General features: G+C 41.6%; 1 protein-coding gene across 1 annotated transcript; it reads right to left on the reverse strand.

Moving 5' to 3' along the window:
* Positions 1 to 1,735: 1,735 nt before the first annotated feature.
* thoc1 (THO complex 1) lies at positions 1,736 to 13,930 on the reverse strand. The gene is made up of 21 exons (XM_088919759.1): positions 13,817 to 13,930; positions 13,151 to 13,224; positions 12,900 to 12,960; positions 12,147 to 12,216; positions 11,295 to 11,413; positions 10,877 to 10,925; positions 10,355 to 10,450; positions 9,705 to 9,787; positions 9,401 to 9,474; positions 8,768 to 8,876; positions 8,096 to 8,230; positions 7,102 to 7,202; positions 6,733 to 6,799; positions 6,362 to 6,412; positions 6,197 to 6,267; positions 5,144 to 5,239; positions 4,729 to 4,794; positions 3,978 to 4,061; positions 3,445 to 3,592; positions 2,521 to 2,596; positions 1,736 to 2,127 (listed from the first exon to the last, which is right to left on the reverse strand). The coding sequence occupies exons 1-21, from the start codon at positions 13,862 to 13,864 to the stop codon at positions 1,850 to 1,852; spliced, it is 1,956 nt and encodes a 651-aa protein (XP_088775885.1). The 5' UTR covers positions 13,865 to 13,930; the 3' UTR covers positions 1,736 to 1,849.
* Between the last annotated feature and the right edge of the window lie 2,074 nt (positions 13,931 to 16,004).

Below are 16,004 nucleotides of genomic sequence, written 5' to 3' on the forward strand. Positions count from 1 at the left end.
GAAAAATCCCAGGTGTCTACGTCAATAATCCTTTGTGCGTTGTGTGGCTGAGCAATGTCAAGACTGTTTATTGTAGCAGGAGTCAACCTTCTTCCAGTCCATGTCTTTGCTCCAGCTGAGCTTTAATAATTATGATGGTTGATTATGCAGTAAAGCATCAATTCAGTAATGGTGTGGCATTGCCAAGGGTTCTGATTAAAGGTTTGCATGCTAGAAAAATAGTGACCGTGTGTAGATTTAATGAAGGATTTGTCATTAAATTTGGAGTTTTAGGTTTGTGCTCATTTAAAAATCCAGGTTTTCATATTCGCACAAATGCTATTCTGCACCTTGCATCTTGTTTGATGACCTTGCGTAAGGTCACACCCACATTTTAACATAGAGAGGGGCAGCAACTCGCCAGAGTAGACATTTTTCAAGCTGTGAATGCTAGAACACGTAATTTTTTTTACTTCTACCATGTTCATTGAAGGTAAACGGAACAAATCTCAAGCTGTCATTAAAACAAACTTCTGAATTAGTGGAATACATGTAGTGAATTATGATACTTGCCAAAATATAAGCAGGATTTTTTTAAAAGGTTTCTTGAGTGGAAACTCAAGAGGGCAGGAAGTTAATTAACGCAATACAGTGCCTAGAGAAAGTCTGCTCATCCGTTCCAAAGTAACACATTTGGTGGCCTAACAGCCTGAAATCGACATTTAATCAGAATTTATTTCACCTTTGTTTACAGTGTGACACACACAACCTCCATGTGGAAAACCAAATGCTCAGACATTCTGAAAAGTGATTACAAATGTAAACCTAGAACAAGGGGTTGGATAAGCGAATTCACCCCTGAGTTAGTACTTGGCGGAAGTGCCTTTTGCTTGCATTTCAGCCATAACTTTGATTGGACAGGTCTACATGAAATAATTTTATTAATGACAGTCTTGACTGTGTCAAGGGACATTTAAAGGCTTTGAAATCTTTTTTAACATCCATCTCCTGCTGTCTTTCCTCAGCTTTTCCCTGGAGGTCGGTTGGTAGCTTCTTGTTGCCCATAGTCGTCTCTCTACATTGAGATGCAGTACCCAACAGAGGAGACTGATATTAGGAACAGCTGATTTTATTCTAAAATCATCAGAATCACTACATTTGAACATGGGTGGAAATGTTTGTTGTGTGATTTTGGAAGTGGTTACACCAGAGGTACTTTACAATTGCTATTGCAAAGGAGTGTGTACACTTATCAAAACCAATTTTCTATGAAGCTTAACATTTTCACTTGGAAGTTACATTTTGTAAATAAAAGTAAAATAAATTTTGATTTCAATGGCCCTTTCTGAATTACTGTATTGCAAAGTAACTGCTTTGTCATTAGCAGCTTGAAAATATTAGTGACATTTTAGAGACAGGATTCAGTTAGTGCTCCATTGCTCATCAACATGGGTTTTCAAGATGTTACAATCAAACAAAAAACATCTCAACAAGAGGCTCCAGGTGGGTCATGACACCTTAACACCCTATAATCCACCTACTGTCTCCAGAGCTCTGCTTGTAATGCTTGATGGCAGCCTGTGTTTTCAGGCTGAGCACATCCTAGGACCTTGCCTGCCGCCCTTCCTGTGGAGTCATCCAGCTCAATAGACAACGCAAGAAACTGGAAACGCACAAACACCTTTTCACCAGGTCAAGCCGTGCGTCAACCAGGGTTCTGAGGAATCCAGGCCATAGAATTGAGACAACAGAAACAAGGTACAATGGCTATTTATTTCTACAAGAAATGACTGTAATGTGCAGGAAAGGTACTTTTTACAAAAGGAGATAATCTAAACAGGACATCATCAGAAATCTAGAGAGTTCAATTTTATGTTTCAGTCAGGCTTTCTGCAATTTTAATAAAACCAGCAGCATTGAGACCTAAAACTAAGTTTTCCACGGTGGCCTGGCTGCCCTCCCGGTCCTGCCAGGCCACTAACAGCAGCTTGGCCTGCATTTCCACATCCTCGCTGTCCGTCTCGATCTCCCGCACCTCCACCGCCTTCATCTCCAGCTGACTGGCCAGCGTCTTCCACTGCGCGCCCAGCTTACTCGCAATATCGTCCATCTGCTGGTTAGTCACCAGCTTGTGCTGGACGTCCGGACCTGCACCGGCCAAACACAACAAGCAATGAGCAAGATGACCAGTTTTGCCCCCGATCGGTTTCCATCTTCTGCATTGATGAATAAATGTTTTTGAAAATCCTGAACACAGACCGCACATTTCCTCAAAAACACTGACAGGACTTTATACAGTGTGAATTTAGTTTGGAATGCAGTTAATTTTAACATGCTCACTGTCTCCATGCAAACAGGTCTGGTCTAAGTCCATTATATTTGTAATCATTGATGTGATTACAGATCTAATGGATATACATAGATTATAAAACAAAATATATTCCTTTTCACAAACCTTTTGAAGAAAGCCAGCGACTTTCCTTTATGGAAAATATAAGCATGTTTCTGTGCACATTAAAAGGAAACAACACTCGAGCTTACTTTCATTGCTCTCTTTAAGCAAAGCGTCATCATTGTCATCATCCTCTTCGCCCGTCTTGATCTCTTCAGAGGGAGGCTGTAATAAAATAATCTGTTTAACATCAAGATGAATAAAAACCACACACAGAAAAAGTAAAAGACGCTTAGTGCAATCTTTGGATATCAGTTAAGAATAGTATTTTCAAATGGAGAAAAGAGAAAAGAAGAGTTGGATATATTATGCTGCAGCACAAAGTGAGTTCTGGATAAAGCAACGCCTGGTTAAAAATAAAGAATGTGACATTAGGAATAAACAGGTCTTATAAGGAGCCCTTAGCACAGCATTAATGGAAGACAACTTAAAGATGTGTGAATCGTATGTCTCCCTGTTATTTCTTCAAGGGAAGGAACCAAATTCTAGACTTTAGTTAAAGTACCAAAAATCTAATAAAATATTGTTTGGACAGGGCACAAAAAATGTATACAAAAGGCTTAGCCTAAACTTTGTGTTCATTCTTTTTTAAAAATTCAAAATCGCTTTATGGTAAACAACTGTTTTTCCTCAAAAGCCGTTATTGATGAACAATTGTACAAAAGTGGGACACTATGACAGTAGAATAACAATACTTCTGGCAAAAAGTCTAATATTTTGTGCTGTATAAAAAGACGAAAAACGTTCAAGAAATGTGCAGGAATTGGGAGATAAATATCAATTTAAATAAGTATTTTTTCCTTTATCATAAATTGATTTTTTTACATTTACAGGATAAAACCAGACAAAAAAATCCCCAGATTGTTTTCTGTAAAATAAAAAACTTCTTTTTTTTCTTCTGGAACAGCAAAGGTGAAGTGCTGCTGCTTAGGCCAGGACAAAAAACAGCATGAAAGGCAGTGGGTGCAATGCAGAAAGGGACAATGGGGGGGGCGCCAGAGAGCAGTACTCACAGGCAACTCCTTAGCCAGCTTGATGACCATGTTCTCCAGGTAGTCAGGCAGGTTTTTGAACTGCTGGTTCGTGGGCTGGAAGAAGTGGGGGCTCCTGCGTGCCAGCAGCCGGAGAGCTCTCCAGCCGTAGTTGGAGTTCTTCACCACCCTGGGCGAGGAGAGCAGGGTTACAGAGGGAGTCGGCTGCCATGGTCTAAAGTCAGGCCTCTGCCTGCCACGCACACGGCAAGCATCTCAGTGGAAACAAGACACAGCATCTGCTAACTGGGACAAACTCAAACTCAAAAAACTCTTAACTGCGCGGGACTGACATTTTTCTACAGACACACTGCACATACACTTGCATGTTACACACAGAGTGATGGTGCACTTAAGATGTTTCCTTACAGGTATTCAAGGCACGAGTGCAATTTTTTTTTAAGATGCTTTTGTCTAAACTTTTAAGTAAAGGGATTGGCGACCTGAAGGTATCAGAAAAGACCCTGTTAAAAAACAGAAAACGGCACAATACTCTCAAAAAGGCAGGTTCATACTTGTACTCATCTTCAACCATGTTTGCTGGATCTGCCTGTTCAATGGCCTCTTCAAAAAACTCCTCCAGCGAGGGCATAAACTCTCTGGGGGAAAAAAAAAAAGATAAGAGCCCAATCAATTATGCTGGTATGTACCAATCCTACTATTTCTAATGCTGCTTTTTATTAATCTTTTGATTTTATTGACATATGATTTACATCACATTTGCCAATAAAAGAATGAAACGAACCATCCAGTACAGTTTGAGAAGTTAAAGTAGGTAGCTGTGTCAGCATGCGTAGGCTGCAGAGGAACAGGCAAAGGTTTATTCCATGCCGATGTCCTCACTGAGGGGTTTCGGAACTCCTATCGCAGAAAGACGTCCGAACCCAAATTACCTGAAGCTAGGATCACACTTTCCCCCTTCTCTCGATGACAGACTCGTCTCTTTCTAATCCTGTCTATTCATTGGCAGGTTTTGACTTCACACCTCTCCTCCAGTTCTCCCTTCTCCTGTGTTCTCCCCTGCTTTATTAACTGCCTGTATCCCTCTCTCCCTCACACCTGAAGAAGGCTCCACAACTGAAACCTTTTGTCTGTTCTTTTCCTTTCAGCCTGGACTAAACCTTTACCTGTTCCTATCCAGCACAGTCAGTTATTTCACATCTCTGCACCCCTGGAAACAGTCGGTGACACGCAGAGAGAGATTAAGGACCGACTGCCGAAAAAAGGTTTCCCCAACCACACACCCTTCTGAATCAAGGCAGGTACCTGCTGTCGGACTTGCAGGCTTCCATATTGTCTTGGTTGAGATTCCAGAGGCGAGTCAGCTCATCACTGTAAGAGACAACACTGCCAGGTTCAGATGGAGAAATGAGAAGATAACAGTGTGGCCCCGAAGGGCAGCCGAAGACCGGCCTGAGAATGTGCCACCCTCCCACTGGAACCACGGCCTCTGAGCAGCTAGGAGGCTTGCAGAAGATCACCCGGCAGCAGCTACTGAACCTTCCACTTGGCACCAAAGAGCTCTTTGCTACTGAGTCATGTTTCCAGGCTTCGGGCAATTGCCTGTGAAAGCAGATTATTTCATCTAACTGTTCTGAAGGCCACGATTACTTCACGGTCCATTGAGAACTTTCTGGTTCAAAGTGGCGAAGCTTCGAGCTCAGCCAGAACTGTGGCTTACTTCCCCATGAAGATCTTCCTGTCCGGGCCCTTCCCCAGGAAGTCCTCTGGAGCCTGCCTCTTCCTCGTGGGCCGAATCGGCTTCATCTCTGCTGGCCTGGGTGGAAACGCACTGGTCAAAAAACACTCGAGTTACGCAGCATGGGTTTATTTACTGTGTAGTCGTCTATTTCTTCCCTTGGCGTGATGTTACACACCATGTACTGTCCACACTACGCATAGTTATACGTGGCACTGTGGCTAAGGATCTGCGCTTGTGGCTGGAAGGTTGCCGGTTCAAATCCTGCGGCCAGCAGAGGAATCCGACTCCATTGGGCCCTTGAGCAAGGCCCTTAACCCCAACTGCTCCAGGGGCGCCATATAAATGGCTGAACCTGCATTCTGACCCCACACTCTGACCCCAAGCTTCTCTCCCTGTCTGTGTGTCTCATGGAGAGCAAGCTGGGGTATGCGAAAAGACGAATTCCTAATGCAAGAAACTGTATATGGCCAATAAAGTGATCTTATCTTAACGCACTAATAGGACTCTTCCCAGTCAGTGAGATGGACAGTTTTGAACATGCACTGTGTAACTGGTAAGCCATCAGTGAAAGGAAACACTTTGTTCTGCATCAACACATGGGCAAAACAGCGTCCCAAACTTCACATAAAGCAAAATGTGATCTAATGTGTCGTCTATAATGTTCAGTTGTCATGCAAAGTGGAAGCACAAACACAAGGTGTAAAGCAGGGGCGTGTCTTGTTTTTTTAAGTCCTGAGTAGTCAATTACAAAATTAACAATCAATTTCTAAATTAGATAAATATCTAGATTTTTCTTCAAGCATTTTACAATTGATGACACTAGACACTCACTTCATTAAAGGAACAGTAACCTATAAATCACCCCAGACCTGCCTAGAGGTGTTACAATTGCTCAGCTCATGAAATAATCAGACCCACGATATGACTGAGAACAAGATCAGAAGACACTGAGCTCTCCAGGGTGTAAAGTAAAAAAATGCCAAGTAACATTTCCAAAAATGTATCTGTAACTATTACGTGGCAAACGGGTACCTCTCTTTTACAAAACTCGGGCAGCCTTCATTTTTCCATGCGTTCCAGTTTTCTTCAGTGTTAAGAATGTGCTGTGGAAGATGAAATCGTTGGTTGAATATCACAAAGACGAGCTCTAAAATACAGCGACCTTTAAAAGAGTGAGAAACACACACACACGCTTACCTCTACCATCGACGCAAACTTGTCCCCATCGGGTGGAGTCTCTCTGAGCAGCTAGCACCAAAATAAAACACATGAAACACTACGGCTGGAGCACATTATACTACAATGCAAATCTCCTGATTTGTTTATGAACAATGCTTGCTGTAAGAACTTTTATGGATATACAGGGGCAATAAACTGAAACTGAGCAGAACTCAAAAAAAGGCAGCCATGATAACCCAGTAAACATTTATGTTGTGGACTTGCCTCTTTAACAAACTTTCTCATGTTCAGCAGGCAATAAGCATGCATCTTGGCTTTGCTACAAGTCATTCTGTTAATGGTTTCTTACAGAAAGCGAACAGACGGATTACCTTATTCGGAAAACTAACCTGGTATACAAGTTTTGTTGTGTCTTCCATCCACAAAGACTGCTCATCAGTCAGCACACAACTAGAGCTGCAGAAGAAAAGGGATGTACTATATATCTATCTCATAATCTAATCAAAATAATTTATAAATGAACAAAAAAAGTCTGTAAAAAAAACATGTCTTGAAAAAAAATAGCAGTTCTCAATCTAAAGGTTGTAGCCAGAAGTTGCAGGCAGATGTTTCACCAATCTTCTGGTCTGGTTCAGAACCAATCACTGGAGTGGTAGTTATTATTCTGGCGAAATTAAAAACAGCAATCGTGCACGAATCCTGAATTCCCCGTTAATACGTCACAAACAATACCGGAAATGACCACTTCCCTGCCTTACCTTTTGAACTTGACCTGCCCCTTCAGATACTGAAAGAGCACTAAATACTGCACAAGGATGTGGCGCCTGAAGTTGCTGTCACTTAGCTGTAGGTCCATCAGCTGTTAAAAATAGAGATGGAGAAAACAATTCTTTAAAGCCTTGGTTAAGAAGGTCAAACCATTCAGATTCTGTTTCCTCCTCAAAAACTACTAAGTACTATAGATAAAGCCATCTGGACAGGTAAAGTACGTTGGTAAAAGAAAAACAGGTTAAATAAAATGAGCCCTGGAACATAGTTTATTTTTATTCACTAACTACAACAAATTCATAAAGCTATCATAAGGAAAATGGCTTTTATAGACAATGCACTGACATTTCAACAGATAACAAGTAAATTTATCAGGCTGATTAATCAATAGGATTGATCAACTGGGGTCTACTGTGAAAGTTAGTTGTGGCCACCGTTAGAAGAAATACAATGTTTACTTCAATGTAGCACCAATGTAGGACCATGCAATAACACTGCCATCAATAATTATCTAAAGAGGAGTTCTGTAGCGATCAGACATTCCTGCCCAAACAATTGGGTCTCTCCACAGATCTGTCTGTTGTACACAGCAATTACCTATGGGTGCCACACTCACTAGTATCGAGCAGGATGGTTCTTGATTTTCTTTCAATATGCCAATCACCACCTGTGCCCAATAAACCCTCACTAAAGTGATCTACTGCTTCTGCATCAGTTGTGGTCACTTGAGTGCATCAGGCAGTCATGAATGATCAGTTGAAATAAATGACACCAAAAACATTTAATCAATATCCAGTATCTGTATATTTTTCTGCAAACATACTGGAACAAACAGTATACTGTATAAGCTCCACATACCTGTACATAGTCAGCCTGTTTCACCAACTGTTACGAAGGCTCAGCTCTCCAAGCAACAGTCCTGTAACCGCTCTGTAGAGAGCACAGCGTCTGTCACTGATCTTTTTCTCACCACGCGACACTCACCCTTTCACTCGTCAGGAATTTAGCGAAGTAAACGTGCTCTCCTCCCGAAGTTCTCAGTTCTTCCATCTTCTTCTTAGAAGCCTGCGTGTCGTCCAGCTTGTAGCTTTTAAACACAGCCAGCGTTTCATCTGAAAACTACACAAGAGCAAAGGATATATATATAGTTAAAAAATGAAGCTAAAATTAGACAGCTACAAAAAGAATTAGTTTCCCTTTCATTTCTTGATGTATAAAACTGAAAAATACAAATCAGAAAACTGAAACAATGAACAACAAAAGGTAAAAATTCTTTATTCACATCCTGATGTCTCTCTCCAAACTGGTATACTCAAATTAGATAGCACAGCTCATGCCTAATGGCCAGGTTTAATTTGAAAACAGGTCATTGTGAAACATGCTCTTTGAAAGAAACTAAGAAGCTGAGTGTGGACGTTAATGGTCTATGTCCTCATATTCTCATCTTCAAATAAAACCGACTAGCCACTGCTCTTATCTGAGTTTTAAGAGCGTCATTTTACTGGTCAAAGACAACCTATGGTATGTAATGAACTGCTCCAGACGCCAGCTGGCTTAGATGGGTCTACACATGACACTTCTCATTAACAGGCCCTGATGTCAACAGGTTATATGTGCTTGTCTGTGGGTGCACACTTTAATCCTGGAAGGAGATACCTTTAGGAATGTCATCCAGGAGAATTTGTCATAGCACTGTACTGGGTTCCTGAAGTAGTCCTGAAGTGTCCAGAACTTCCTGTACAAGTTGTAATCAATCGGAACAGAGCTGGAAAAGACAAAGAACACCACTCACACCCAGAACTGCAAAACAGAGAAGTGCGTTTCACATACAAAACCTAGAGAATTCGAAGTGGCTTTCCCCTCATTTACATCTGAAACGGCCTGGAGCTGCAGACTAAGACATAATGTCCTCTGGCACTGTCAGACAAAGCCTGTCTTCATAGTGCCATATAGAAACAGCAGCTTTATGTGCTGATGATGGAGCAAAGGGTCTCAGAAGGTGGTCTGGAGATACTCCATTCTGATGGCAGGCAGCCTTCAAAACAGTTCTAACACCAGGCACACAATGAGCAGCTATGAGTTATGTTTTACAACCCAGGTCAAGTCACAACATGGACAAATGACAAGAAGAAACGCAAGCTTTTGGATGTTCAGCCTAGTTCAGGTGTCCAGTTTGACAAAGAGGATCGACTTTCCAGCGTGGAATTAATCTTCACTTGTTCGCCAGCAGCTGACACAGCTCCCCACTCGAGCTTCGGTCAGAAACACTGGTCTGGTGCCGTCTCTTACCAAGGAGTGGGCGCCTCCTCATCGCCCATCTCGCCCTCCTCCACTTCCATGCCTTCATCCTTCTCCTCAGTGTGCTGGAATGACAGCAACATCATCTCTGAGAAACCCCCTGCCAGCGAGCCCCATGCACCACACATCCCTCCATTAATCATCAAAACATTTTCATAAACATGACTTCTTTCCGAAAATAAGATCCGGGACAGATTCAACAGGCCTGTTTCTTTTTCAGAAAGGTAGCCAAGACACACTAGGAAGCTTGACTTCTGAGTTAATTACAGTGCATTTTCTTATTCTGTTAACTCACCTTCTGTCCTAATGTGCTCTCCTGTTCATTTTTATTGAACACGGTGTAGTTATCTAGGTTAAATTGGCTCTGTAAGTTAAGACCTAGAAATGCAGAAAAAGAAAAATTAACTGAAGTCCGGTTAAAATGTCTCACTTGGCGCACAAACTCAATGAAACCCAATGTTTACAAAACAACTTAAGTTCAGAAAGCTCAATCTGTATCACAAACCAAAGCTGACAGAAAGCAGCCAGATGGCTTTAATATAGCAATGATAATCACATATGATAATCAGCATGATAATCAGAGACAGTGAGAGAAAGTGCAGGCATTCACTGAGGAGGGATTCATGTTGTTTATATTAGCTGATTACTATACGTTTATGATTACAGTTGTTTACGTACATCTGTGTTATTTTAATTAATTTAGAATAAATACGTTAATATGTTAATTATCATACAAGGGAGAGTTACTACTGTCTTTTAACCCTACATACTATAGACTGTAGCACCTTATGCGACAATACTGGGGTGGAATTGGCTGTATCTCAATTTGATTACTTGCTATAAACACTCATGAATTTTGAGACACTACTGTAGTTTTAAGTGACATCTCCTCAAAAACTGATCTAAAGATCTGACATTAATCATGGCAATTTAAGGTTCGTTCACCTGACTTCTCAGACAGAGGGAAGAGTCTGGCCAAGAACAGCTGGATCCGCCCGCAGAACACCGTGTTCTGTGACTTGGAAAGCCTCCGCAGGAGGTCTGCCGGAGTCAGAGAAAAGTCATCACAATTCACGTTTACAAAGGAAACTGGCAAGAAAATTCATCCTAGTGTTGAACTGTTGTCAATTCTAGTGAAAAGTTTAATGCAAAAAAAATTAAAAAGGTGAGACATTTGTGTATAGCTGTCTAAATCAAATAAGAAGGGTTGCAAACAACAAAAGGTCATTCAGAGCATCCAGTTTTTTGTTTGGTTGCTTGATGTTAACTGTTCTAAGGGTCTCATCCAGCCACTGTGTGAAAGAAGCTAGACGTTCTGCTTCAGCAGCACGGCCGGGCAGCTTGTTCCAGATTCCCGCGACCCGGTGTATAAAAGGACCTCCCTGGTCCTGATTTTAGAGGAAAAACCCAATAAAGTAAAAAAAAAACACTAAACTGGCTTCTTTCTTATTTAACAACATCACTTACCATTACACATTCGCAGCAAGTAGTTTTTCCCAGCAGAGTAAAAGGAATTCTGTACCCAATCAAACAAAACAAATATAATGTAAGTCAGCAGAAAAAGCCACTTTAACCCTATTTTTAACAGCCTATATTTCTTCCCAATACCCTACAAAAACATTACATTTTAATGCTATATTGACATTCTACTAACTTTAGAATATTACACTCACGGGAGAATGATTTTGATCTCTCGGTATTTACCCCTGTGTAAGCATTACCACAGGCAGCGACTGTGACCTGTTAAGTGTTTCAGCAAACAGATGAATTTTCTAATTTCTGACTTTCCTCACGGAGACAGAAGGTTTGAGAAGCGGAGCAAAGAGGCACCTCTGTGCTTTCAAAATAGCTCGAGCCGTTGACCGCAATGGCAAGCTGTACTTACGGATTTCCACGTTGAAACATTTTCTTCAACGAAAGTGAAGATTTTATCGCACTGGTCCAGTGGAAGACAGTCCAGTACGTCTCCCAGCAGCAGGAAAGGAGTTGTTGCTGAGCAAATACCTTAGATTACAGGGGGACACAGAAGGCAAGGCTGTCACTGGAGCTAACCTGGCACCCCCCGAGTGTCAGCAGGATCATTTTAAATTCCATCCATCCAGCCATTTATTAAACGCTTCATCCAAATCAGGATCACAGGGGAGCCGGAGCCTATCCTGGCAAACAACGGGCACAAGGCAGGGGTCACCATGGACGGGATGCCAGTCCAGCGAAGGGAAGAGACAAACATGCACAGACTCACACCAGTACCAGTTATTCCGAGATGCCAATAAACCTGCCAAGAAGTCTTTGGACTGTGGGAAGTAACCGGATAAACCCATACAAACACAGGGAGAACATACAAACTCCACACAGACAGCAGCCCATCAACCTCAAAGCACATGGTACAAGAAGACAAATCATGACAAATGCGACAAATCACACATAAAATCAGGCTGAGAATTGAGACCTGTTCTACATCCTCAATAGATAAATGCTCCCACTTAATCCCAAAATAATGACTTAGAACCAGTTACTGACGTTTGAAATGAATTTACCAGGTGTGGGTCAAGAGTAAAGTAAATCTTATCCAGTTACATAATGGCACTTTTACGAAGTCAAGGTAGTAATTTTCTCATCAAATGCAAAGAACAGCCATCAAGACAGTTTACTGTTCAAAATGTCCAGTGTCCTGTGAGGCTTTCACCTGCTACTCAGTCTTTAAATGAAACCTGTCATGATCTTCCTAATAACTCACCTTCTGTAACTCCATCAATGCTGAGATAGATCAGAGCCAGGAAGTCTTCACAGCTAGCTTTTCGTTTTATCTGCAAAAGAACGGCAGTTTAATTCCATTGACAAATCTCCGTTTGCTGGAATGACGCTCCCTGCGTGTATCCAGCATTGTGATGTGGGGACAGTTCACCCAAGGTGCAGTGGATGTGGATCATGTATTTCAAGGATTTAAATATGACACTTCTGTAAATAAATATCAGAGCTAAGGAAGAGGTGTTATTAAGATAAGTAGGACCGATCCGTGTGGGTCCTAATGCCCCAGTATAGTGATGGGGACACTAAACTGTAAAAAGGCGCCGTCCTTCAAATAAGACATAAAACCGAGGTCCTGACTCTCTGTGGGCATTAAAAATCCCAGGGTGTTTCTCAGAAAGGGTAGGGGTGTTACCCCTGTGTCCTGGCCAAATGTCCCCCAGTTCTTTACCAATCATGGTCTCCTAATAATCCCCATCTCTGAACTGGCTTCATCCCTCTGCTCTCCTCCCCACTGAGAGCTGGTGTGTGGGGAGAGTACTGGTGCATCATCCAGGTGGGGCTGCACACTGGTGGGGGTGGAGAGGATTACCTGTAAAGCGCTTTGAGTGGAGTGGAGTGTCCAGAAAAGTTCCATTGGAGTTTAAGGATTATTTATTTTTATAACTATTTAGAGTAATTAAAATGCCATTAAACACAAGCAGAACTTCTGTTGTTTAAGACAATCTTTAGGACGACTTACAATTTCTCCCTCGAGAACCCAGCGCAGAGCCTGGTCAAGCGTAGTTTTCTTCTCCGTCTCACTAACAGGTCAAACAGAAGAGGAAACAATTTATGAAGGTGACCACCAGCACATCATTGCAATTCAATCATCATGCACTTTAAAAACAGGTTTTATGCCAAGCACTGTTTCCACATTGCTGCTGAACACCCTATAGAAAACAACGACAGCACCTTAGACGTTCTTGTCAAGCTGTGGGCAAACGCACTTACTTTCCAGGGAGCTGATTAAATGTGTTGATTAAGGGCTTGACAGTTTTGCTGTCCAAGTTACTTCTGATTGTACTCTATTGGAAAAAAACAACAACAAAGATTAAAAACACAGGTTCACAAAAGACGTTGGCCATATGATCTTAAGTCACTCCACATTTGGATTGCTTTTGAGAGTTTAGTTTAGCACAGCAAAACATACCACGTGCTATGGTGTTTTAGGAGGATAATCCTTTAAAAGCAAGACCAGAGACACTGGACTCCCACTGATAAACATGCTCTAGCTTATTTTACGATACAACATACGTCTGGACAGCAATGCTTGAAATGCCTCGCTGGAGACTCTTCAATCAAACACGCCGCACAGTGGTTTCAGTCATTTCCCGAGACGGGAATTTACGCCATAGCCGACAGGACCTTCACAAGCAAAGCTGTTTTGCGCTTGTACTAGCCTGACCTGACCAACAACGGATAAATGGGCAAATTCCTTTGGTATTTCAACCACGTTCATTTAAACTCTTCACGCACATCCTCCACCGCAGAAGACGAGAGCCGCCGTACGCAACACAAAAGCCTTCCCCTACACACGGGTTGCACGTTAAAATCACTTTTGTTCTCGTCCCGAGGCACGGCTTGCAACTCTGCAACTGCACTAACACAGCTTCTTACCGCAAATCTCTCTTTGGCATCATTAAAGTTAAACACGGAAGGCGACATCTTCTCGGGAGCCTGCTACAACCCCACTTCCGTCAGTGAGCAAAACAGACCGGAAGCCAGTGATAAAAAAAGGCCATAGAGATCCTCTAACGGATGGCTAGAGTTCCCGTCGTCGGATTTGTACGTAGCTTTGTGACGCCATCTTGGAAGGGAGGAAGTAAATGTTTCACAGTTTCGGTGCGAGTAGCGTGAAGCCAGAAGCATCATGCTATTTTCGGTGAGTGGGTGTACACTGTAATGGTGACTATGATAACAAAGATAAGAGGAAAAGATCAGGAAAACATCGGTTTATTCATTTATTTCGATTATTATCACCAGGATTGTTTTTTAAAATGGCGACAAAAGTATGTTTTATGTACAAAAATGCAAAAATGCACTTTAGTTAATTTCAGTAAAATAAGCTAAACAATGTGACAAACTGATCTAAACAAATGAAACAGTATTTACTGTACAAACTGCTTCATGTAATATTCCTGTAATATACACACGCAATAAACGTAATTCTAAGAATCCTTTGTAACCAACTGGAAGGTACGAGTATTCCAAACATTGTTTAAATAATCATTCGTTGTCTTTCAGTTGCTGAGGGAGACACCCTACTTTTTTCAAGAAACTGCTGTTTGGATGCCGGATGAGATTCTCAAATGAGTAACTCTCTACTACCACCCAAACGTGATAAATGCATCGAATAGCACACCTTCCTCCAGCTTCTAACCTTCCTTCTGTTTTATATTTTTAATTTTATTTATATATATTTTAGTTTTATATTTTTAATTTTAGAAACTATCACTCTGCACGTCTAGTGTAGGATACTGCGAGGCTACATACAGATGCACGAAAATTTTTATTTTTGTTGTTGCTGTACTACATTCTATACTGAATATTTGTCATTTTATTAACATTTCTGCACGTTGCCAGAAAGCTGAAAAGATTTACTTTTCGGCTATGGATCTTCTTCAAGTGGGTTCACAGCTGAAACGTTGTGTTTCTTCTCTTTTCAGCAGGAATAAACCTTTACTTGTTTCTCTGCAGCCTACGCACGCTGACGATTCCACAGTGTGACTTTTTATCCTCGAACTATTCCACGATTGTGTTCTCCAGTATCCTGTTTAGGACACTACCCACACAAACCTGTGAATGTAGGAGTCAGTGTTTGACCTAGCGGTGGCCTGTAGAGTTGAGAAAATATTTAGCTGAAGTAGATGATGACACTTATTTTTAACTCTTTCTGTTTGTCCATTAAAACCACAAAACCATAAAGTAGACTAACGGCTACTGAGCAGCCTTTGAAATTCCATGAAAAAAACAGCGTAAAATAATAAGAGTTCAGGGCGTTTCTTAGTGGGGCATCAAGCAATTTATTATTGATGGTAACTTTCCCAGTACCAAAGGTATGACATTCTAAAAAATCATACGGAATTACTTTATTCTGCTCACGCGGCGTGCATCACTAATTTGTAGTAGAAAACGTTTTGGTTTTTTTTTGCCAGAGGACCTCTTTAGAACCCGTGAATATGTAAACCACAGACCGGCCTTGACTGTGGCCCAAGTGTGATATCAGTGACACCAGGCCAGCCCAAACACTGTAGCTCCCTCTACTAGAAAATAATTTTAAAGTGACAGTTGCAGTACATTATGTACTTTTCTTTTACTAACAACAACCGCTTCTGTTTAAAACGATTGTATCAGCCGCTGTTACGTAGATATTGCTGGTTATAGCAAGGAGGAGCATGGTAGTGGGTTTCAGTTTTGGTCACAGAAGGGAAAATATCTGACCATCGGTGGCTTAAAAACAACAGTTCTCTTGTGCACCCTTTTCTTAAAAGACCTTGAAAAAAAAGTTACCCCTGAGCAGCTAAAGAAATAAGGGCTGTGGGTGGAGTGGAGGTTAGCGCCACTATCTTACAGTACTAGGGTCTCAGTTTCAATTCCAGCTGTGTGTATCTGTCTGTGTGGAGCTTGCATGTCCACGTGCGATTTCTTTGAATGTGCGTGACACATGGAACACTCTTCTCTTGTGTTTAGCTTGTCTGATAGTTCAGCTTTAATAACCGAGGGCACAGATGGAATGCAAACCCTTTTGTGTTCGAGGGTTGAAGTTGGCCAGTGAGCGAGTCTGCTCTGACCTCCCGTTGAAGAA

Source organism: Atractosteus spatula, chromosome 6 (genome assembly GCF_055471065.1).
Source record: "Atractosteus spatula isolate fAtrSpa1 chromosome 6, fAtrSpa1.hap1, whole genome shotgun sequence".
Classification (NCBI taxonomy): Eukaryota; Metazoa; Chordata; class Actinopteri; order Semionotiformes; family Lepisosteidae; genus Atractosteus; species Atractosteus spatula.

What these genes read in the sequence shown, in the direction of transcription:
- thoc1 (XM_088919759.1), bottom strand. Translation starts at nt 13,864, where the DNA reads ATGTCGCCTTCCGTGTTTAACTTTAATGATGCCAAAGAGAGATTTGCG. An exon ending in TTTAATCAGCTCCCTGGAAA is followed by an intron (nt 12,961 to 13,150) that starts GTAAGTGCGTTT and finishes TTGACCTGTTAG; the next exon opens with TGAGACGGAGAAGAAAACTA. An exon ending in AGCTGGCTAAGGAGTTGCCT is followed by an intron (nt 2,597 to 3,444) that starts GTGAGTACTGCT and finishes ATTTTATTACAG; the next exon opens with CCTCCCTCTGAAGAGATCAA.